The sequence below is a fragment of the Hippopotamus amphibius genome, chromosome 8 (genome assembly GCF_030028045.1).
Source record: "Hippopotamus amphibius kiboko isolate mHipAmp2 chromosome 8, mHipAmp2.hap2, whole genome shotgun sequence".
NCBI classification, from domain to species: Eukaryota; Metazoa; Chordata; class Mammalia; order Artiodactyla; family Hippopotamidae; genus Hippopotamus; species Hippopotamus amphibius.
In genome coordinates, this window is record NC_080193.1 from 97,918,408 (window position 1) to 97,941,208 (window position 22,801).

At 33.8% G+C, this 22,801-nt stretch overlaps 2 protein-coding genes across 14 annotated transcripts in view; one reads left to right on the plus strand and one right to left on the minus strand.

The window, feature by feature from the left end:
- METTL21A (methyltransferase 21A, HSPA lysine) overlaps positions 1–22,801 on the plus strand; it is a 62,972-nt gene that overhangs the window by 13,679 nt on the left and 26,492 nt on the right. For 3 of the 5 annotated variants that reach the window (XM_057744799.1, XM_057744798.1, XM_057744800.1), the window contains exon 6: positions 3,783–3,934. The exons of the other annotated variants lie outside the window; for them this stretch is intronic. The gene's annotated coding sequence lies outside the window, so the exon portion shown is untranslated. The remainder of the gene's footprint in view (positions 1–3,782; positions 3,935–22,801) is intronic. 5 annotated transcript variants of the gene reach the window in all.
- The window catches only part of CREB1 (cAMP responsive element binding protein 1), a 55,717-nt gene continuing 37,569 nt past the window's right edge, over positions 4,654–22,801 (minus strand). For 6 of the 9 annotated variants that reach the window (XM_057744790.1, XM_057744791.1, XM_057744792.1 and 3 more), the window contains 3 exons: positions 20,458–20,640; positions 17,656–17,806; positions 4,654–10,939 (listed from right to left, as the gene is read on the minus strand). In XM_057744790.1, the coding sequence (XP_057600773.1) occupies positions 10,795–10,939; positions 17,656–17,806; positions 20,458–20,640 (479 nt within the window). In that variant the 3' untranslated portion in view covers positions 4,654–10,794. Of the gene's footprint in view, positions 10,940–17,655; positions 17,807–18,627; positions 18,691–20,457; positions 20,641–22,801 lie in introns of those variants that run through there. The other 3 variants (XR_009055050.1, XR_009055049.1, XM_057744793.1) reach the window with 3 other exon arrangements.

The following is a 22,801-nucleotide window of genomic DNA, read 5'->3' on the forward strand; positions in this document are numbered from 1 at the left end:
AGGTTAAGGTGTAGAAAGTTTAAATGAGGATGCTTTCAAGAGCAACACCTCTGAGGGAGTAAAAGTAGCAGGATTGGGAAAGAGGAAGAAATTGGGTTGGGATGCAGTCAGGAAAGTCCTCAGTGGAATTCAGAGCTGAGGTGGCTGGAAGCTGGGTATCAAGGCAAGGGGGTGAGACTTATATCTTTGTGTAGTCAGTCATTGGATCCAGGTATTGTCTTCGCCCCAAGGTTAAGTCAGTCAAGGCTTAACCTTGGGGCGAAGACAATACCTGAGAGACAGTTGAGAGCCGCCAGCCACCAACATTCCCAGAAGCTGGGACATGAGCGCTTCAGGGATGGGGGTGGGGGCTGGGGGGGAGGTGCGAACATATCTGGATACTGTGCTGCATTGTCCACTATAAATGTCAACAAAGTTGTGGCATTTTTTACTTATGAAACAAGGATTAATTGATCCCATAAATGTGCATTTTAAGTTGCTTGTTTTGTCCTTAAGGACGGAAATCTAGTCTCCTCTAGAGCTACTGTACTGTCTTGATTCTCACATTCCTGTTTCTTTGAACTGTTATGCATTTAACGTAGCCAGTGGGTATCAGTAACTTTTTTCCCAGTTAAAATCAAATACCACTGCCAAGATGCGAAGTTAAAATACACATCAGGTTCTTATAACTAAACTATAAAGCATGCGGTTGTTTTCTAAGCAGTTACCTCTTAAGGTTATCTTGCTTTAGTTCATGACAGAACCATCTAAAGCCATGGTACCATCTCCAAAGAGCTCCTAGAGGTACATTTATTCTTTGATACTAAAAGATCAGAATTATAATCGATCAAAATACTTTATCTAAATGAACTGAACACTAGACTGAAAACTGAGGGCAAAGTAACATTGTCTGAAATGTTTCATCTTACCAAATACAGTTTATGCTCCAATAAGACAAGAACTATACCTCGTATTTATATTTCAAGTGTTAACAGTGTTCTCTTCATAAAGGGAGTTCAATAAACATATATTCATGAGAAGTACAAATTCCTTTACAGATCAGTTACCTTATTAAATTGGCTATTCTCAGGGATGTCAAAATGTAAAGCATATTCCCAATAACAAAACTGTCATGAACTTATATAAAAGATTCACCTCCAACATCATTTCTGTTTAATCTCAATGCTTTTAGTTTATGGTGGTTGATAGAAGCATTTTCAGTCATTTTTTAAATCAAGAAACAAAAATAACAATTTAAGGTACTTTAAAAAAAATTCAAGCACTTTAATTTTGAAAATACCTCTGGCCACACCACTCAGCTTGTGGGATCTTAGTTCCCCGACCAGGGATGGAACCCATGCCCTCGGCAATGAAAATGCAGTCTTAAACCACTAGACCCCTGGGGAATGCCAACAATTTAAGATACTTTTAAAAATCACTTTTTAATGTACCAGTATTGGTAAGAGGTCCTAGATATAGTTGGTGAAATAGACGTGTTGTTTATTTTAGTGTCAGAAAAAGTCATAATTTTACTGCTCCTCAGAACCTCTGCCAAGACAGAAGTAGCATTTTCAAGTTCTTTAACAAGAATGAGGCCAGATTACAGTGAGGATATTTCCCTGTTTTGGGAGACTGGAGACTTGGGTTCTCTTATCATTGCTATGAACTGCAGGAAAAACAGGGCAGTCCTCAGGGTATTTTTTTTTTTTGTCACTTTAAAAATTGAGGATTTATTAGCTCAGAAGTTTCTGCTCTAAAATCATGTTATGCTTTTCTTTCTACAACCAGAGAAGGGTTAAAATTTAACACTAGAAAAGATGGCATACTGAAAAATTCTTTCCTAGCTGAGAACAACTGTTTCTCAGGATGTTAGAAGGGAAAACAGTATAACAGAGGTGAGAAAAGGAAGGACTACATACTTTATAACCTTGTGTAAGGCTGGTTCTGCTACTTCTAAATTTTCTTCATGTAATATGTATGTGAAGAGAGAGACTGTGAAGTTTGACATAAAAAATACTAACCAACATGACATTTTTATTAATTTAGTGGATTCTTAATACTGCTTAGGAAACCACCTCCAAATATGAAGAAAACCATATTTAATAAAGAACAGTTTCCACTTTTCAGTATCTCCTATAACCTGTATGTATCTATACTAACATATATATCTTAACAGTCAATAGTTTCAAACAACCTAAATGTCCACAAAAGAGGGTACTGGTTAAATAAACTATGCTACATCTATACAGTGGAATACTTCATATCTGTTAGACCGAGGTAGATATACATATAGTGAAATACAACTATTGCCAAGACACATTCAATGAAAAAAAGCACCATTTATATTAAGAAAGGGAGAGGGAGGAGAGAAAAGACATTTACATTTGTGTGTATATGCACAGATTGTCACTAAAAGGATATACAAACCCACCCATTTGTACTGTTTAGTTTTTTCCAAATACACATATTACTTTAAAAAACTAAGTTAAAAAATAAGAATGAGGACATTATCAAGAAAGTGAAAAGAAAACTGACTGGGAGAAAATATTTCAAATCATATTATCTGATAAGGGTCTAGTATCCAGAATATATAAGGAACTCATAAAAACAACAAAAAAACATTAAAAACTGAGCAATGAACTTGGACATTTCTCCAAAGAAGATACACAAATGGCAAACAAACACATGAAAAAATGCTCAATATCGTGTCATTAAGGAATTACAAATCAAAATCCCAGTGAGATACCACTTCACATCCATGAGGATGGCTTTACTATATTTTTTTTTTTAAAGCAAAATAACAAGTGTTGGCCAGGATGCAGAGAAATTGGAACACTTGTACGTCACTGGTGGGAATGTAAAATGGTGCAGCCACTGAGGCAGTCTGGCAGTTCCTCAAAGAGTTAAACATAGAATTATCATATGACTCATCAATTCCACACCTAGATATATACCCCAAAGAATTGAAAACAGGGACTCAAACAAAAAACTTGCACATTAATGTTCATAGAAGCATTATTTACAATAGTCCAAAAGTGGAAATAATTGAAATGTACAACAGATAAACTATCATATACATACACTGGAATATTACTCAGCCATAAAAAGGAATGAAGTACTGATAAATGCTAGTGTGGAGGAACCTCAAAAACAGTACACTAACTAAAAGAAGCCAGACACAAAATGTCACGTGATATAATTATGTGAAATATCCAGAAGGTAAATCTACAGAAAGATTGGTGGTTGCCAGGGGCTGAAAGGAGAGAATCGAGAGTGACTCTTTACTGAGCACAGCGTTTCATTTTGTGGCGATGAAAATGTTTTGGAACTAGATATAGGTCATGGTAATGCACTATGAATGCACTAAATGCCACTTAATCACTTTAAAATGATAAATTTTGTTATGTGAATTGCACCTCAATCAAGAACAAAAATTGCATTCAAACTCCTGGAAATTACCTTTCCTCTTCACTTGTAAGGCCCTCAATTAGAATCCTAAGCCCCAGTTTGGTCACTGTGCTTAAGAAAGTTGTGCAGAGATTAAAAGCAGTGAGACAAAGGATAATACTGATTAAGGCAGTGCTTTTCTGGGTTTTTGCCAGTTTAGTGGATAATGGCATCATCTACAAGATGGAGAAGAACCAGCTGAAGGAAGAACAGATTTAGAGGAGAAATTAAACGTTCAGTTTGGACCTATGTTTTATAATCAGAATAGAGATGACAAATGTTGAGTCTGGAGTTCAGGGCTAAAATCCTATAAACGTGTTACTGGAATTGTTTCCTTGACTGTGTGTCTTTCTTAGAGCTTCTTGAGGACAGGAACTTTTCAGTGCCCAGAAGTGTGTTCTCAACAAGTACATATTTGTGAAATGAGCAAGTGACAGCAAAGGATGGAGAGAAGAAAGGCACTCTGTGCTTTTACTGGAGGTCCAAGCACCTGAACACAGCTTACAAGGTGGGTCACTGTAGGTCCCGATTTGCTCAGCACAATCCTGGTTTACACCTCACCCTTTCACTCTCAAAAATGTCTGCTTATACAATAAATTACGTGGTCACTTTTTATAGAAGAAAAAAAATGTAATTCCTTCAATACAATGGTGGATATAACAGGCTTAATAAACAACATGGCAATTAAAAAAAAGTCCTTTAAAAGACAACTGCTTATTTTCAGAAATTGAATCAATAGTACAAGAGAGAATCTTTTATTCTTGTGCTTTAAACAAAGAGCAGATTAACCACAACTCCTCCCCTTTCCTTCCATTTTTTATAATCACAGGACTTTAGAATTACAAGGGGACCCAGGAAGTCATCTATTCTTATCATTCTTCCAATGCAAACATGCATTTTATGACATTAGAGAGAGCTGGCCATATGTTTCCCCTTGGTTGTCTGAAAAGAGCAGTAACATCTCCCCATCTTCAAACAGGCACTGTTTAATCTTAATGAAAAAAATTTTGTGCTAAAAACTAGGAATACAGTAAATTTAAGTAACTAAAGATATGCTCTTGTTGCTCGAGCTTGAGTTAGTTTTCTGTTGCTGTGCAACACAAGCTTGTGATACATTCTAGCATAACTTTTGCCCTTTAACAAAATAAGCCAAGTCCAGAAAATACAGCTTGTCACAACTAGCAAAAACCACACTGTAGAGATCCCATCCCAAAAAAGAGACTTACAGAGTTTTTAAAAGCATGTTTATGTGACTGCACATAAATGTTTGTGTAAAAAGGGCATTATGACAGTTGATACCACAAAGATTACAGTAAGAAAAAGCACTTTATGACAATATTTCACAAATTCACAAGGATCACTTTAATATACAAAGCAATTGCTACCATTCTGAACACAAAGTAGCTAATATGTACATAGTGTTAATAAAATGCATTATAACTCAGTACATTTTTTCTCTTTACACAGATAAAGCACAAAAAGATTTAGGTAAAAAAATTAAAACAGGGATGTTTCTAGAATGTAGGGAATTTTATTAGAAATGTATTTCCCTCACTATAATTACTTATTTAGTATTCAACTCCAATAGCAACATCAGAGTTAAAAAAATCAATACCCTGTTTTGTGCTGATAGTTTTGGGGGGAGGTATTCTTTACCCCAATCCTCAAGCAAAAACCAAAAAAACAAAACAAAAACCGAACAAAAACCAACACCCCCCCCCCCCCCCGCCGCCCCAAAACCAAAAACCTTTCTCTCTAGAAACTTCCCTGATTATTTTGTTTCTAAAGTTTCAAGTGATTCAGCTAGGTTAGAAATAATTCTTTTTCTGGGCAGGGATGACAACTGACAAAACAAATCAGTAGGGAACTTTACATGGAAAACTGCGAACTAGCACTCTTCTTCGCCATCCTAATCTATACTCACAGAAAAATGTTGACAAATTATTTCCCACTTTTAATATAAATAATTTTATTACATACACAAATTGGAGTGGCACCCAGATAAAAATACAATGCCTATAAAGCATATACCAATTCAATTTTAAAAACATAAGAAAATAAAACCTCCCAAACACAATGGTAGATCATTTTACTTGGCCAACTAACGTAAGATCATTACCTGCAGGGATTTTCTTCCTTCCCTACTAATTTTTAAGCTAGCTTAGATTTACTCTCACACCTCTGAGATGCTCCTCAGACAGGCGTAGAAATGCCATACTTCTGTAGGCAATTATTAAATAATGCCTGCATAAAGTGGGTAAAATTTGAATTTCCTACTCTTTGACCCTTTCAAAGACATTTCCTTAAGATTGTTCATTTTCCTTTTACTTGCTGGTGAGAATAACTCAAAATGTATTGTGTTTTCCCCAGCTAGGACCTGTATACACAGTACCAGAATGCAGACAGGTCAATATTTTCTCTCTGTGCTAAACAACTCAGCCTGTTTATAATATCAAATTGCTTCACAGGCTTTGTTCTTTTTTTTTTTTCTATTTTTATTTTTTTAAAAAATAAATTTCAAGCTAAAACACCTGAAATATAATCCCTCCGTTCAAATGTTATCTGGTCCCTCTTAAAGTTTGTCTGCCCCCTGAGGACACATACAAAGGCTTAAGCTACATTCACTAATCAATAAGAACCTATCATAAGCAGATGAGACAGATGGAACTTCAGCACCCTGTTTGATTTATTTGAAATTCTTCCATACTGACTCAGCTTCATGATATGTTCGACCCCTCAGGGATTAGTGCCTCTCTTAGCCATTGATTCTAGAAAGTCAAGGAAACCAGTTCCAAGTACATACAGTGACTGTGCAGTCAACTTAAAAAAGTCAACATATCAACATTAAAAATATTCAAGATGTATGTAAGCCATCCAACAAAAAGTTCTAGTTGTGCTTTGTACAACTGAGCAAACAAATTTATCCCACAATTCTTCACCTACAGGCTTACTAAGCACACCTCACTTTTCCCCTCCTCATCTGAAATCAGCCAAATTTAGGCAGTATTTTTTTGATGTTAACAAAGACAATTTAAAGTGAAAAAATTTAATCAAATTATTACATGTGTTCTCCATGATAACAATAATCAATTGCCTTGAAAAGTCTTTTACTGTTCTGGACAAATTCAAGGATATCTTGGAATCCTACAGACAGTATTAATATTGGGATAAGGACAGTCTTATTTAAAATTAGAAATATTTATTCACTTGAGTTGCTTTTCCTTCTATCTTTATCCATGATGAAAGAGAATAAGATAGGGCTTGAACCCATCTTTTAACTAATTGGGCTAGTCTAATCTAATTTCCTCATATTTTTCTTTAACAGCTGTTTATAAGGCTAGCCTTTAGGTATTAAAATATTTTAATCAATGAAAAGCTTCCATTAAAAAAAAGCCACATGATTTGAAGACAGGAGAAAGACATAAAAAGTCACATGACAATTAATTGATGAGGGAATTTCTCAAGTTTGCTAATACCCAAACAGGGTCATTTTTAAAAGTGCAAGTTACACCAAACATTTACAAAGAATATAATGTAAAAATAATCCAAATAAATATACAACTTTTGTATTAAGTCAATGGGAAACAATATACCAACAGTTTTCAGGGTTACAAAAAAAGGCAACGAATGAAGCCTCTTGAAAAAACTGAAAAGGTGTGTAACAATTGTCTCTAAAACCCACTTAATTCAAAATCTTAACTTTAAGATATTAGCCTTATTTAATCCTGCAAAATGAAACAGCCTTCTGATCTTCAAAATAAAGAGACCAATTTATGCTGATAGCTGACTGTAGCTGATCATAGAACTAAAAACATTAAAAATGAAATCTAGATTGAAGTCACTTAAAGTAAGTAAAAGCATCCTGGTTTAAACAAACTTGTTTCTTCCTAAGCCTTTGTATGATTCCACATGTCACCCCAAATGGTCAAAAGGATCAGGGAATAGGCCTGAGAGACAGAGATAAACTTCAGCCAGATGACTTCTGATCGGACAGCCTGCCTGACTGGTATTGTGCTTTCAGATACTAGCACTGCTGCAGATTTACCATCAAAATACATTTTCTGACAAAAATCCCTGCTCAAATGAAAACACCAAAAATTTTCCCCCAGGATGATTTTTGAAAAATCAGTGGTACCTTTTAGAAGCTATCTTCAAAATGTTCTTACCACTGTTATAGCTGCCAGAGACAAAGCATAAAAACCAAATACTTTTTTGGGGGGCCAGGGGGGTGATGGTTCAAGTGACTAGTAACATATTTAAAAGTATTAAGCCAAAGAAAAGTAACAATAAAAACAAAAAAACAACACAGAAGAAAATACAGGAGATAAAAAAATCAACCATGAGTGCTGGAGTAATGCAGTCCAAGAAACTACCAAAAGGGATGCAATAGAACACACAAAAATGTAAAATTTCATCTGACCTCAATATACTATAATACTCAGCATTCCTGACTTAAGAGCTCTCAGAGCTTCAGATTATATACTGTATGTATATATATATGTACACATATATTATACAAATGCCATTTCCCCCCCAAGAATATCTAAATGAACAGAGCACCTATGACAATATTATGGTTGCCAATATGGTAGTTGAGTTCGAAAAAGAATGAACTTAAAAATTACATCTGATATCATTTTTTTTTAATAATGTGAACACATTGGATCTAGCCCTTTCTAAACCACTTTTCAGTTAAACACTATCAAAGCTTGAAAACTCATAAGAGCGATATATAAAAAATAAACCCCTCCCACTTCATTTTTATTAGAGTTAATCTGTCCTATAGATAAAAGTGCCACATGGCCCTATATTTGCAAAGTGAGCAATACCAAACTTGCTATTTTCTAGGCAAATCAGTAGCATATGTACAGATTCCTATGATGACATTTTTATTCCCTTTTGGCCAATATGAAGAGAGAAAACATAATGTGGCCACATATGTTCTTGGCTATAAGATTTTTAAAAATTATGTTGTTTTCTTAACAAAGATTCTTAAAGTTGCATGCTTAAAAACACCTTTTACCCATTCTCTTAAAAAAAAAGTCTGCACAAAATATGCTTAATTTCTATCTGTCTAAACTGAAATCTTCAAGTCTCTCCAAGAGTCTAAACAGATTTAGCAACAGAATACATTTCTTACCTCACCATTAAGTAACTGACTTCAAACCAGTGCAATCATCCTCAAGGTACAAAGAACCCAGTCTTTTATAATTTATAAATCCAACCAGCTAATATGGATGTGACTGCCTTGATTTATCAGGGACTAAGAGGACCACCAACTTTCTAATTAAATAAAAAGCCTCAACTTTTGAAAACATTTAACTTTCTAAATACTAGGCAATTTTCATTTATAAAGCTTATAACTTTTAAGATGTTCAGTTTGACTTATTAAGAAAGAATTCTAGTTTGTGAACAGATTTGTGACTTTGCTTATTTCTATTAAACCAGTTTTGGAAAATGACATATCTATGCTGGTATACAAATAATTTTTACGCTATAACTTTCCCCATTAGCTCAGCAGGATAAACAACAAATTTACAGTCGTTTGAAAGCCTTCTTGAGAATCTGGTGAACTGTCCAAATATAAGACTACATCACTCAATTCTTAGAATGATGCTCCTTCATAAACTCTGTTCATCCTTGAAAAAAGATAACGGTTTGTTACAAACAAAATATACCATTTACAAATATTAAAAATCTTAGTTTTCAAAATTGACTCAATAATTAACACCCATATCTGCATATTTTTAACACATTAACAAACTTAACTTTTAAAAACAACCCATGACTAAGTATAAAACATTAAAATTCTAGACTCTTTAAAAAGGTATATCTTCTCTGATGAGAAATTATAATCTAACATTATGTCAATCTCCAATTTTTCAAATCCACCTAGTCTTATTTTTTTTTTAAAGGGCAACTTTTAAATTTATCAGGCTTAGTGAATAAAATGAGTATTAACAATTAAAAGTAGTATTGGGAACAATGTGTGATACATACAAATACAGACTGTTATAGTCAGGAGTTAAAACAGGTAGCTCCTTTACAGAATAACAAAGGATATATATAGCATATTGGAAAGCTAAAGCATAACTATCTTTTTTATCAACAGAAGAAAACAAGAAAAAAATGTTTTGCAAGAATCACAATCCAAATATTGTAGTACAGCAGTCATTCAAATATGCCTGAAGATTATTTTCCTTGTGCATATCTAATACTGTACTTTTAAAGAACTATATCCTTATAACTTCTTTCATTAAAAAATTCACTAGATACTCTCTGTTAAAGTATGTTAATATGGAAAAGATTTAAAATCAGTATTTTTCTACAACACATAACATTTTATAAACAAATATATCACTTTGCTTTAACATCTTAAAGGCTTTCCTGTTGGTGATATAAGTGCAAAGGGGAACAGTTTAATTAGAGAAACCTTTTTAAGTAAATGAGTTGACAATATAAATATTTTTGAAGGCGATGACAGAAACATTTATTTAAAAACCTTGTTACGTAACTCAAGGGATTGGTTTATTAATGAGCTTTTTACTAAGAATTTAGTACTAAACTAAAACAAGCTTTGTACTTTTACTTACTTTGATTTAATTTAAAATCAAATACCATGCTTTTTCACTCAGTTGGTTACTTCTTTTAATGTATTCAAAAATGTTGAACACATACAGAACTGAATTAAGAAGCAACAACTGCCCTATGGAAGAGCTGTAGTTAATACAGAATATTTTTAAGAACCAAGGACAAGTTTGCAGTATTGAAGAGAATGTACATAGAAAGCACTCCGAATTCATTCTTAATTTCTTCAACACCATCCTAAGATTCTTTTTTGAGAGGTTATGTCTCAACAATTTTACATAATTCACAATGAAAATGTGAAAACATGTCAATGTGGCAATCAACACTTCTTCATTGCACCTTACTTACTTTATGCATGCGGCCCACACATTACTTCAGCTCAAGAGGCTGGGGTAATTCTGTCCCTAAGGCAATCAAGGAGCTCAGCACAAACCTTGAAATCATTAAAAAAAAAAAAAAAGATTTTCTTTTCCTCATTTCCCCCATCAATTTACAAGTAAACAAATTATTACTTCTTGAAGAGGGTGGGGGATAAAAAGCAGAAGTCTCTTCATGATTCCTGGTGCTGAAAATTTCTTGAGGGGAGAAGTGGAGGCAGGTGTTGGAGCATTCACAGTTTAATGCAAAAGCACAAATGAATGAAATTCTGTAGTTGCTTTCAGGCAGTTTTGAGCATAGAAAAAAAGAAATGTTTAGAAAATAAAATGTTTATTTTGTCTTTCTGGTTGTGGCCAAGCCAGTCCTTTTTCCACCATAATAGGTGAAAATTTAAATCCCAAATTAATCTGATTTGTGGCAGTAAAGGTCCTTAAGTGCTTTTAGCTCCTCAATCAGTGTCTTGTTTTGGTTTTCAAGCACTGCCACTCTATTTTCTAGACATTTCACATATTCTTTCTTCTTTCTACGACATTCTCGTGCTGCTTCCCTACAAGCAAAAAAGGACAGGAAAAATTATGCAACATTTCTGTATCATTTATCTTGCACTAGATGAATGCATTAAAAAAACATTTTAATATATTATAGATTAGGCATTTAAAAAAATAAACAGAATGACCTGGAAACTGTCTAATGTAAAATTTTAACATACCATAGAAAGTTGATTAAAAAAAGTTTAGCGCACAATTTTAATTGATGGGGCAGAAGGGTGGCAAGCATTTTCATATTAAAATAAAATTTACTATATTTTGAAGTAGAATACGAAATTCAAATGAGCTTTAAATAAAAAATTTAAAGAAATCTTTAGCTTGGAGAGTGCCTCTTAAAGCTTCTCAAAAATTTGTACCTAAATATTTTTAGATAGAATGAAAAGATTCTCCTAGTGGATTGCATGGGTGAAAGGATACACAAAACAAGGAAGCATGCTAGACACCCCAGAAAAACCTATACAAATATGGTCATTTAAATTTTGACAAAAGTATACGGGCAATTCCACAGAGAAAGGATAGTTTTTTTAAACAAATGGTGCTGGAACAAACAGGTGTCCATACAGAAAAATGAACCTTGACACATTTCACACCTTATAAAAAAGTTAATTCAAAAGGGATCAGAGACCTAAATGTAAAACATAAAATTATGACATTTGATATATAGCAGTTGGAACTTTCATACATTGCTGGTGGAAATGAAAAATGGTATAGCCACTTTGGAAAACAGTTTGGCAGTTTCTTATAAAAAGTTAAATACACACTTACCATTCCATCCATCCAGGCCACTCCTAGATATTTACTCAAGTGAACTGGAAAGTTCATATAAAAACCTGTATGTGTTTATAGTAACTTTATTTATAATCCTCCAAAACTGGAAACAACAAAGATGAACTTCAAGGTGAACAGATAAATAAGCCACATCCCTACAATACCAGAGATAAAACTAACTACTGATTCATGCAACATTATCAATGAATCTTAAATGCACTGTGCTAAGTCAAAGAGGCCAGATCCAAAAGGTGACATGCTATATTTGTATGAGATTCTGGAAAAGACAAAACAAAAAGATGGAAAACAGTTCAGCAGTTTCCAGGGGCTGGGGGAGGGAGTAGAGGCTGACTACCAAGAGGTATCAGAAGAGATTATTTTTAGAGTGGTATAAATGTTCTGTATGGCACTGTGGTGGCAGACACATAACATTATATGTCTGTCAAACCCCATAGAAATATACAGCACAAAGAATAAAGTAATGAAAATTTAAAAATAAAACACAGGATGTCGACAAATCCCACAATTGAATGAAGATGTTGACAAATCTAACTTTACTATAAATCTACTACATTTACATGACATAACCTCACTGAAGAGGGTGGAGAAAAAAGAAACAGCTAAGTAACTTTGAAAACAGTGCTTTCACTGGTGCTTTAAGGCTAGAACCAAAAAGAACTGTACAAAAATGCTGTATTGTAAATTTGTTTCTCACAGGGGTACAAGTTAGCGATTATGAAACTATTTTATATGATACTAGAGTTTAACAAATGGGAAGCCAAGTTTCTGTCAGAGAACAAAGTTACAAATAAGCAAAGCCCGGAAGGGAAGGCTAAAATAAGCCTTGTGGTTACAGATTAGAGTCAGAGGGGTTAGTACAAACATATTTATTATAGTAACATACAGGTAGAGAAATACAGATGTGTGCACACACGGGCTAGTGTACACACACAGGTATATATTTCCTAGCTATGTCCTTTAAGAGGGCCTGTGAAACCTCAGTAGCAAAGAGCACATTTCTATTTCTAACCATTTTCCAATGAAAGAAACTAGGGCTCACTGAAGAAATGGCTGATTTCAAGGCTAAGGCAGGGAAAAACACAAGATGAGAAATTGAACCTGGATGATCTTGTAGTGCCAGAAAGTAAAGATTTGCTTAAAGAACAGTAAGACACCATCTAAAGGTGTCTTACATAGAAACCAACTTGTTAAGAGCCAAAACTGGAATAATCTTAATGTCTTAAGTAATAATGAGTTATAGCCCAAAGAATGAAGTAAATATCTGTAAGTCCATACTGATATAAATAAATACATGGGAAAGGGACAAATTTTCTTTATAGAAGAATTCCAGTTAATAAATGTAGAAGGGATGGGGAAACAGAAAATCCTCATTAAAATATCACAGTAATAATTACTGCAGGAAAAATTCCCCTGTGAACACTAAAATTAGTGGGGAAAACTTGAAAAAGAAATAAGATCTTTGCATAGTCTCCAAGTATCTCTGTGAAAATACACCAATTACCGTGTTGGTTTTCACCTATAACCAAAAGTTCTTTGATACTCTCCTTTCAAGGAGATGGAGTTTAATTCTCCTCCCTTTCAGTGTGGCCTGGATTTAGTGACTTGCTTCTAAGGAATAGAGTGTAAAAAGAGAAAAATGATAACTGTAGCAGGAACACTTGGACAGCACTTTAACCAAGTGATCGAAGTTAACACTGCCAGTAATGAGTCATGCTGGTATGTGCTCCCTGATAGGAAGTGACAAAAAGGGCAGACCATATCTCTGTAGTGTTCTTCCCCCAAATCCATTACCTTCATCTAATCATAAGAAAACATCACACAGGCTCAAAGTGAGGGATATTCTGAAAGAAACTTAACTACTACTCTTCAAAAGTGACAAGGCCATGAAAGACTAGGGGAAAACTGTCACAGATTAGAGGCGATGAGGAGCCACAATGACTAAATGCAATGTGGTACCTTGGATTGAATTCTGGAAGAGAAAGGGAATAGAAATGGAATAACTGAGGAAATCCAAATAAAACGAATAGTTCAGTTACTAGTGTTATACCACAATAAAAAATACTACATTAATTAGTAGACGTAGTATATGACAATGTTAATTTCTTAAGTTTTGATAAATATAGCCTGGTTATATAATATGCTAAAATTATAGAAAGGTGGATGGAGAGTATCTGGAACTCTGTACTATTTTTATAACTGTTCCCATAAGCTAAAATTATTTCAAAATTAAAAATTAAAAACTGTATACTAAAAATATATTTCTCCTTGCACATATATTTTAGGGGAAAAAATTATACTCCAGAATATTAACATTTTGGGTGGCACAATTAGTGGTGATTAAATATTTTCACTTGTTTTATAATGTGCTTATAATGAGCATGTTTTACTTCTGTAATACAAATATATAAAAATGGGATAATATATATTCTTTGGTAACCTGCTCTTTTACACTATGAACATCTTCCCATCTCAATAAAAACATCTTTATTAATGGTTGGTTTTATACAGTTGAAAGGATGTACCTTAATTTACGTAGCATACACTTTAATTGGTTTGAATTTTCAATTTTCTTACCCATTTCCAATTCATTTTCTTTGAATTACTTATTCATATCCTTAACTTATCAGTCTTCTGACTTTGTTAAATGTTTCTGGTTTATTGTTCACTTTGCTACTTTACCTTTTCCTTGGCTAATCAGAGGTTTTATATTTTTAGATGATCAAACTTACTTAACCTTTTCCTTTATTACTTTTACCTATTAAATTCTTCCTGCACTCTAAAATTATAAGACAGAGGTGGTGGGCTGTATTGCTTCCATAATTTTTTACTCCTCCCTCCCTGTGGGGAAGTGCATACATCCCCATTTCAATGACGTTGGGCTTGTCCTAGCCTGTGCTTTGGCTTATGGTACCTGAGTGGACATGATGTTCACTACCATCAAGCAGATGCTTCAAAAAGCACTTTCCCTTTCCCTTTGCTGCAAGAATGACAGGCCTCAAAGAGGTGCTCCTCTCTGGCTGGGAGCATGTGGAGGAGAGCCACAGCATATGACTTGTAGCTGCCAACATGTAACATAAGTGAGGAAGAAACTTCTGTTGTTCTAGACACTGAGATTTTATTATTTTTTGTTACTGCAGCAACAAATTAATGTAACCATCTACACTTTCTTTTAGAATATTTACTACATTTTCATTTTTGAGTAAATGGCAATTTGAATGTTATAGAATTTGGGGAATCACCACCATTTTTTTAAATCAAATTTTAGAAGACAGGCTGTGTTTGAGGTGCATATGGGACATTTATCCTAGTGAATATGTTCAGGGGAGTGCTTCTCTAACTTTTCCATCTAAGTAACCATAATGGAGGAGGAAACAAAATATGGGGGCACAGTCCAAAGTAACTACTGCTGACGTGAATTTCAATTACCTTAAAAATGTTTATTTCTCTCAAATTTTTGAGCAAAATAAATATTCAAGGAAAGCATTCCATGTACGTCTCTTGGTGTTACATACGTCCAGCACACTGCCACGTGCTGCGGTTTGAGTGGCAGAGTAGGAGATGATGGTTGCGTACTGGAATCTGAGAGGTAGCATGTGCACAGGCTTTGGTGCCAGAGCCAGGCTCATATCTCAGTTCTACCCATTTCTTAAAACATGTGACCTCAGGCAAAATATTTAAATTCTTTCTGAACCATATCTCCTCTGTAAAGTGGAGATAAGCGTCTCTCTCATTGTGGGCAGAACTAATAAAATACATAAAGAAACGAGGTATCGTGTCTAGCACATACTGGGACTTGAATAATATCTCAATGGAAAGGTCAAAGCCAGAATATATATAATTAGGTGGTATCAATATATAGGTGATACCTGAAATATATAGGTATGGATGAAAGTTTCAAGGGAAAATTTGAAAAGTAGGCAGAAAACCAGATAATTAAGCCAAAGAAGAGTTTAGGGTAATGACCAGTCAAAAGTGTCAAATACTCCCATAAAGGTAAAATGAAATGAAAAGAGAATACTAGATTTGCCAAATGGGAGGATATCTGTACCTTTTTATAGAATACTAGACATTGGAGTGGTATAGGGGGCACAGAAGTCAGATTCTAGTGAATGGAAGTTGAAAAAGTAGAAGCAGCAGGAATCTGGGAACAAAGGGAAAAGGGAACTATAGCAGAGCCAGTGGGGAGCTTCCTTATAGCCAGTCGAATTAATGTGTTTTCCATAAAATGGGCAGCTCTCTCTAAACCAGAGCAGACAAGAAGCTACAGCGCTGACTCCTCACCCACTACAATTAAGCTGGTTCTTAAGTCTTTCCTGTATAAGGGGAAATGTTTCTGTTCCATAGAGCCAAACTACACAGACATAATCTGAAGTCCTTCTGTTGTTTTCATCAAGAGATTAATTTTTTCCCTGATTGCTGAGAACTGGTTTCTTTAGAAAATGCTATTGTCTTAAACTTTATAACCTAGCCTTTACCTGAGACTTCTAATCAGGCTTGCTTCTAATTTTCAAAAGGGTTACACATTTCCTTACAAACATTTAGAAAAGTTTAAACACAGAGTTTAATTTATATTTTAAAATACACTTAAATGTGAACACAGCTTTTATGCTTCTGTTTATTATTGTAACTTATATACTTAATGAAAATCACAGATTGGTAGAACACAAATAAAATAAGTTATTTGTGTTTGTTTCCAACTCTTTTCCTAACAACCTGGAAAAAATTCTGCCATTTCTCATAGCCTAGGTGTAATTTACTAACATTCTATAACATCTAGGAATATTATAGGAATGAAAGAGGTTGATATGAGCTGAAACATGAATTGCATAAAAATAGACATTTCAACAGAGCACTGAAGTTACAAAGTGCTTCAAAGGAGTTATCTTATTTGACCCACAGAGCAACCTAGCAACCCTCTGGGTGGGTGGTGGGATACCGTTTTACAGAGGAGAAAACTGAAGTTTAGGTTCTGTTCTTCCAAAGTCCCAGCAAAAGGGATGTAGATCTAGGACCTGAATCCAGATCCTCTAAGTTCAACCTCTATGTTTCCTTCACTTTATTACAGCATTTGAAGAAACTTGGGGTGAAAAGCAGAGAAATATTTTCACTATTTCAAACTTTTAATATCTTTATTTTCATTTTCTTTGGTTTTTCTTTGGTCATTTCTCTACCTTAAGCTAAATGTTTAAATCCTAAGGTAAATAAATAAAAATACTAAGGTAAATATAAGTAAATAAAATCTTACTTATTTTATTCTGTTTTTTATGACAAAGCCATTTACAGCTATGAATTTACCTTATGCGAATAACTTTCCCACATTTAATAAATTTTCGATATGTAGCATTTTCATTGCTGAAGACTAGCTCTATTTTAAGATTTTTGTCAATAAGATATTCTCAGAATTAATCAATTTTTTAAGAATCTTTATTTAGGTGTTGAATTGTTATTTTTTTGAGTAAAGATAATATGCATTAAAACTTCGACCAGACATCATACATTTACCTTATTACAAATACATTTAATATAAATAAAGCTTAACACATTTTATATATATATGTATATATATATATATATATACACACATATATATATAAAAGACTCTTAACCTTGACACTACTACTCATGAAAAGACACAATTTTTAAATAACCTAGTTAGTTGGTTGGAGCAATAGTGAAAATACAGCAAAGTTGCATTAAATCTCTCATGGGGAAATTGCTTGAAATAAAACTACTCTATCATCAAAGATGGACCTGTAATTCCATTAGGCATCTCATTGGTGCAGCTTATTAGGTAAAGAAGTTTTAGCAAGATCCATCAATTCTACCAGAAAAATATCTCACTGCAGAGATCCTATTGTCAGCAGATGTTAAAGACACACATCTGGCAGAATATGAAGGTGTATCTGACCTACAGCAATATAAGTACCTGTTCTTCATGAGGCGAACCTCTCTCTTTCGTGCTGCTTCTTCAGCGGGCTGTGTGGGAAGTGCTGGGGAGGACGCCATAACAACTCCAGGGGCAATGGTGCTAGTGGGTGCTGTGCGAATCTGGTATGTTTGTACGTCTCCAGAGGCGGCTGAAAAGAAAAATAGTGAGCATAGTGTAAGACACTGAAGCACTGTGACTTGGTAAAACTATGTGTCAATCATTGATCTAAACATACATTTTGGATTAAAAGGAAAAAAAGCAACAGATGATTCTGACTAAAATGTTGAAAGAATCAGCACTCTTTGGGTCATTACTCAGAAATAATTCCCAATTTAGTGTATTTATTAGTATAGTCACTTGGATGAAAAAGGCTTAACCTATGTCTGTGGGATCTTATATTTATCTTTCCTTGGAATGTAGTTGTATTCTGTTGTTAACGTGCTTACCAACCTTAAGTCTAAAAGGTAAGTAGGGCACAGCTTGGATAATCTTCCTAGATATAGTCCTCAATGTCTTCCTTTGATATTGGCAAATTCATAAAAAATTTCAAGTAGACTCTTGCCACGATATAAAAACCATGATTTTTCATAAAATAGCAAAATGGAAGAGAAAATAAAGCATTATGGTCAACTATTATAAATTCCTAATTGTAACAAAACAAACTGAAAAAGTGTACCAGTTGATGCCAATTATATTACTTGTAAGCATTGTTTTATTTTAAATGATAATCGCTAAATAAATTGAAGTTTTATTTTTCTAACTAAATGATCCATCATTTGTGAAAAGAAAAACAGTTCTATTTGTCAAATCGCTTCTAAAAACAGCTTAATAATATGCCCTCCTAGGAATAAGAAACCTAACATTATCTGAGAGAATTTGAAGCTCTTTATAAAATCATCCATATTTGTTACTAATATCAATTAAAATGTGTAGTTTGAGTGGAAAAGATTTATATACTAAACATGTTACCATCTTCAAACTGACGTTCAGAATTCAAATTCACTGACATCCTGCTTTACAATTTTTGAGTACCTGCATGTAAAGTGAAAAGGTGTTTTACTCCCATTAATAAGCAAAATATTATCTTCTTCAAATATTGGTTTAGTAACAGAAAATATTATTAGGGCCCTTTAAATAAATTCTGACTCCCTAGTTGGTGTTTTAGAATTATTCAAAATTAATCATTCATGGTGGAGGGGTACATCTGTCACTACCTAACAGAGGCAAAACATATTAATGAAAATATCTTTAGAAACAGATTTATTATTATTTCCTTAATATGCAAATTTTAAATCTGGCATAAATCATATTCTTAAAATAGTCAAATGAATTCAAAGAAAAACGATCAACTCCCATCCATAAATATTTCTGAAACAAATAGGAAGAAAATAAAAAAATTAAAACAAAACAAACAGGACTTCCCTGGTGGCTCAGTGGTTGAGAATCTGGGATTGATCCCTGGTCCGGGAAGATCCCACATGCAGTGGAGCAGCTAATCCTGTGTGCCACAACTATTGAGCCCACGTGCCACAACTACTGAAGCCCACGCACCTAGAGCCCGTGCTCCACAAGAGAAGCCACCACAATGAGAAGCCTGCGCACCACAACAAAGAGTAGTCCCAACTTGCTGCAACTAGAGAAAGCCCGCAGCAATGAAAACCCAACACGGCCAATCAATCAATCAATCAATCAATAAATACTTAAAAACAAAAAAAACAAAACAGAAAAAAGCTATTTCTATAATTTACCATGGATTTAACTACTTTTGCTTTAGACCAGCAGACTTGTACAATGGTATAAGATTTTTCAGAATATAATGCTTTCCTTTGAAATAAAAAATGATGATCTTAGAAATGAAGACATAAACTTCTTTTGACTAAAAAGCAGAGAAACAGAATTTTTTTTTTCTTTTTTAATAGGCGAAAAACAAATTTATGATGGTCCAACAGGTATGAGACTCAAGAAGTGACCAAAGCAGGTTGTTTGTATACCTTTTTATTTTTTATTTTTTTCTTTAAGAACTTTTATTGAGATACAATTGACAGACAATAAACTGCACATATTTAAAGTGTACAATTTGATATTTTTTTTCTTATTAGTAATGTATATATGGCAATCCCAATCTCCCAATTCATTCCCCCCCAACCCCACCCCGCTTTCCCCACTTGACGTCCATGTTTGTTCTCTACATCAGAGAAACAGAATTTTGAACCTCCAAAGATTCTTGTCAGTGATTTAGTACAACTTTTCATTTGACACATGAAAAAAATGAGGCCCAGGGAGGCTGGGTCTTACTCAAGGTCACAAAGCAAATCTATATACACTTAGATTTAGAATCTAGCTTTTTTAACTCCTAATTTTATTGTCTTTCCCTCTAGCCTACCCCATTTTTCCTATATCCAAATGTTAAAGGTGTTAAGGATAGATGCTATAATTTGTTGTTGTTGTTTGTTTGCTTTTATTTATTATTTTTTGGGGGGTACACCAAGTTCAATCATCTGTTTTTATACACATATCCCCGTATTCCCTCCCTCCCTCGACTCCCCCCCTACCCTCCCCGTCCCAGTCCTCTAAGGCATCTAGATGCTATAATTTTAAAACTGAAAATAGTTGTTTTTATGCCATGACATTTTGGTCCAACTGGAATAATGGAAGAAGAGTCCATGGAAAACAGTATCTATAATGAAGAAAAACTATATTTTAACAGTGCTTTGCACTATCATACTTACTTTTTCTGAGTCTATAAAATTTTAACCTATCAAAGAATTTACCACACTTGTGAATTCTGAATTCTCTTACCTTGAACAACAACTTGGTTGCTGGGCACTAATATCTGCTGTCCGTCAGTGGTTTGTGCATACTGTAGGATGGTAGTACCCGGCTGAGTGGCAGCTGCATTGGTCATGGTTAATGTTTGCAGGCCCTGTACCCCATCGGTACCATTGTTAGCCAGCTGTATTGCTCCTCCCTGGGTAATGGCAACTAAAACCCAATGAATTCTATTGTTACAAGTTTAATTAATACCATATAAGACTTATACACACACTAAATTCAAAGCAGAATAATTTGCAAGACATAATCTAGGAGAAATTATTACAGCAAATAGCATCACCAAGGAAGGATTCTGTATACTCAAGTAACTTTCTGCTCAGGAAACCTATATCCAATTTCTAGAATACAAATGCACTCTATAAACCACATTATAATTTATAGTAATGTCAGTTAACAATTAAAAAATGAGAAAATGTTAAATACCACTTCAAGTTATTTCGTTCAGAAGAGGTACCACTCTGTGATCCACACTTAATCTGGCATTAACTACACAATACTTTTCTTCTCTACGTTCATGTACTTATTAGCACAGATATGGGCATGTAATAGACACCCTAGAAATGATTATTTTAATTCATAATTAATAAAGCAGTTCAGCAGTGCATTCTGTTCTCTAACTCAGCAATGCATAAAGTATAACAAAAGTCCGCTCAATGAAACAACTGAAATGTCCTATGGAACTTAACGATCACAGACGTCTCATGAAGTTTAAAATTAGAGCCCAAGATCATCATTTAGAAAAAAATATTTTACTGCTATTTCTAGGTTACCTATTCAAGCATTCTCATGTAGGATCTGTTGATTATTCAAAAATTAATCATACTTGTCATTCATCTGTTACAAAGGAATCAACTTTGGCTTATACTAATAGACATTTCACTTCGTAAAAAAACTGAATTAACCTTTCAGTACATGGAAAAAGTTAATAAGATACTTTCCCTGTTAGAGTTCAAGTTTTCCAGAAAGAGAAGGACTAAAAATCACATTACACACAAAATTGCATAATGGGTTTTAACCAAGTCAACATGTATGACTTGAGCATGTTACTTTTTGTTTGTTAGAAGGAAATCAGTTTGGGATCAACTGTCAGTTAGCTTTGGGTAACTAACATCCTGAGTCATCTGTGTATGAAAAATTGGGATTATTTACTGTTCAATCAATAAATAATAACAGTTAATGGCTATGACTTGGTTTAGTAAATAATACCTGTGGAAATTAAGACACTGGCATATATAATTCATCCACTTTAGCTAATCCCATAAATTTTACTCATTTTAGATAAGGAGAAAAAAAGAAATATGTAAAAACTATTCTGAGATTAATACTGTAGGATAACTTGAAAGAATCAGAAGTTAACAGAATCAAACCACAATTTCTCAAATAGAGTTAATAAGCAAATTCCACTGTATTCAACACACACAACTTTCTTCTTGACTACATACCAATGAACTCAAGGTGGGAGGAAAGAAGAAGGAGACTAGAAATCAGGAGATCTGGGTTCTAGTCCAAGTTCCATCACTAAATTGTTATTTGAATCTGTTATCTCTTCTGTAAAAATAAAAATATCTGGTTCTAGCCACTAAGTACAAATGTTATAAAAATCAAATGAGATCATGTATATATGAAAGTACTCTGCAAACTGAAGTCTCTGATCCTATCATTGTTCTTCTCTTAATATTTATTTATATACTTCATATTTCAAAAGGACTGAAGATAGCTTTCAATAAAACTAAATTCATTAAAACAAGAAGAAAAAGATAGAAATCAAGTAACTGATGTGTCTTTAGGTGTATATAATGATTCTACCACAAAATCTAAAAGGAAAAGAATATAATTATACAAACTAAGCTGAGATTTTGAGGAGCCAAAATGAAGAGGAAAACAGTTTTATTTAGTGAAACAAAACATATTTTTCTACCTAAGAATAAAATGTCGCAAACAGTACTTTATTATCAGGGACTGTGAACCAAGTAATGGATAAAACTAATAACAGTATTAATAATAATAAAAAAATAACCAATTTATTGAAGGAGTACAAATTTGTGTAGCTATTGGGAAGGGTGACTGGGCAGGCTGGCTTGGATTCAACAATTCCACTCTTTAGATGCTATCCTAAGGACAGGATGCTACACATATAAAAGAATGTTCATGTAGCATTGTTGTGTTATTTTTACATAAATGTTATATTTATACAGTGAAATACAATGTAGCTATTTAAAAAAACCACATACATAGCTATATATGCATATATTTGTCTACAGTATATAAATAATGTAGGTCTCACTTGTATAAAAATACGTGACATGTGCAT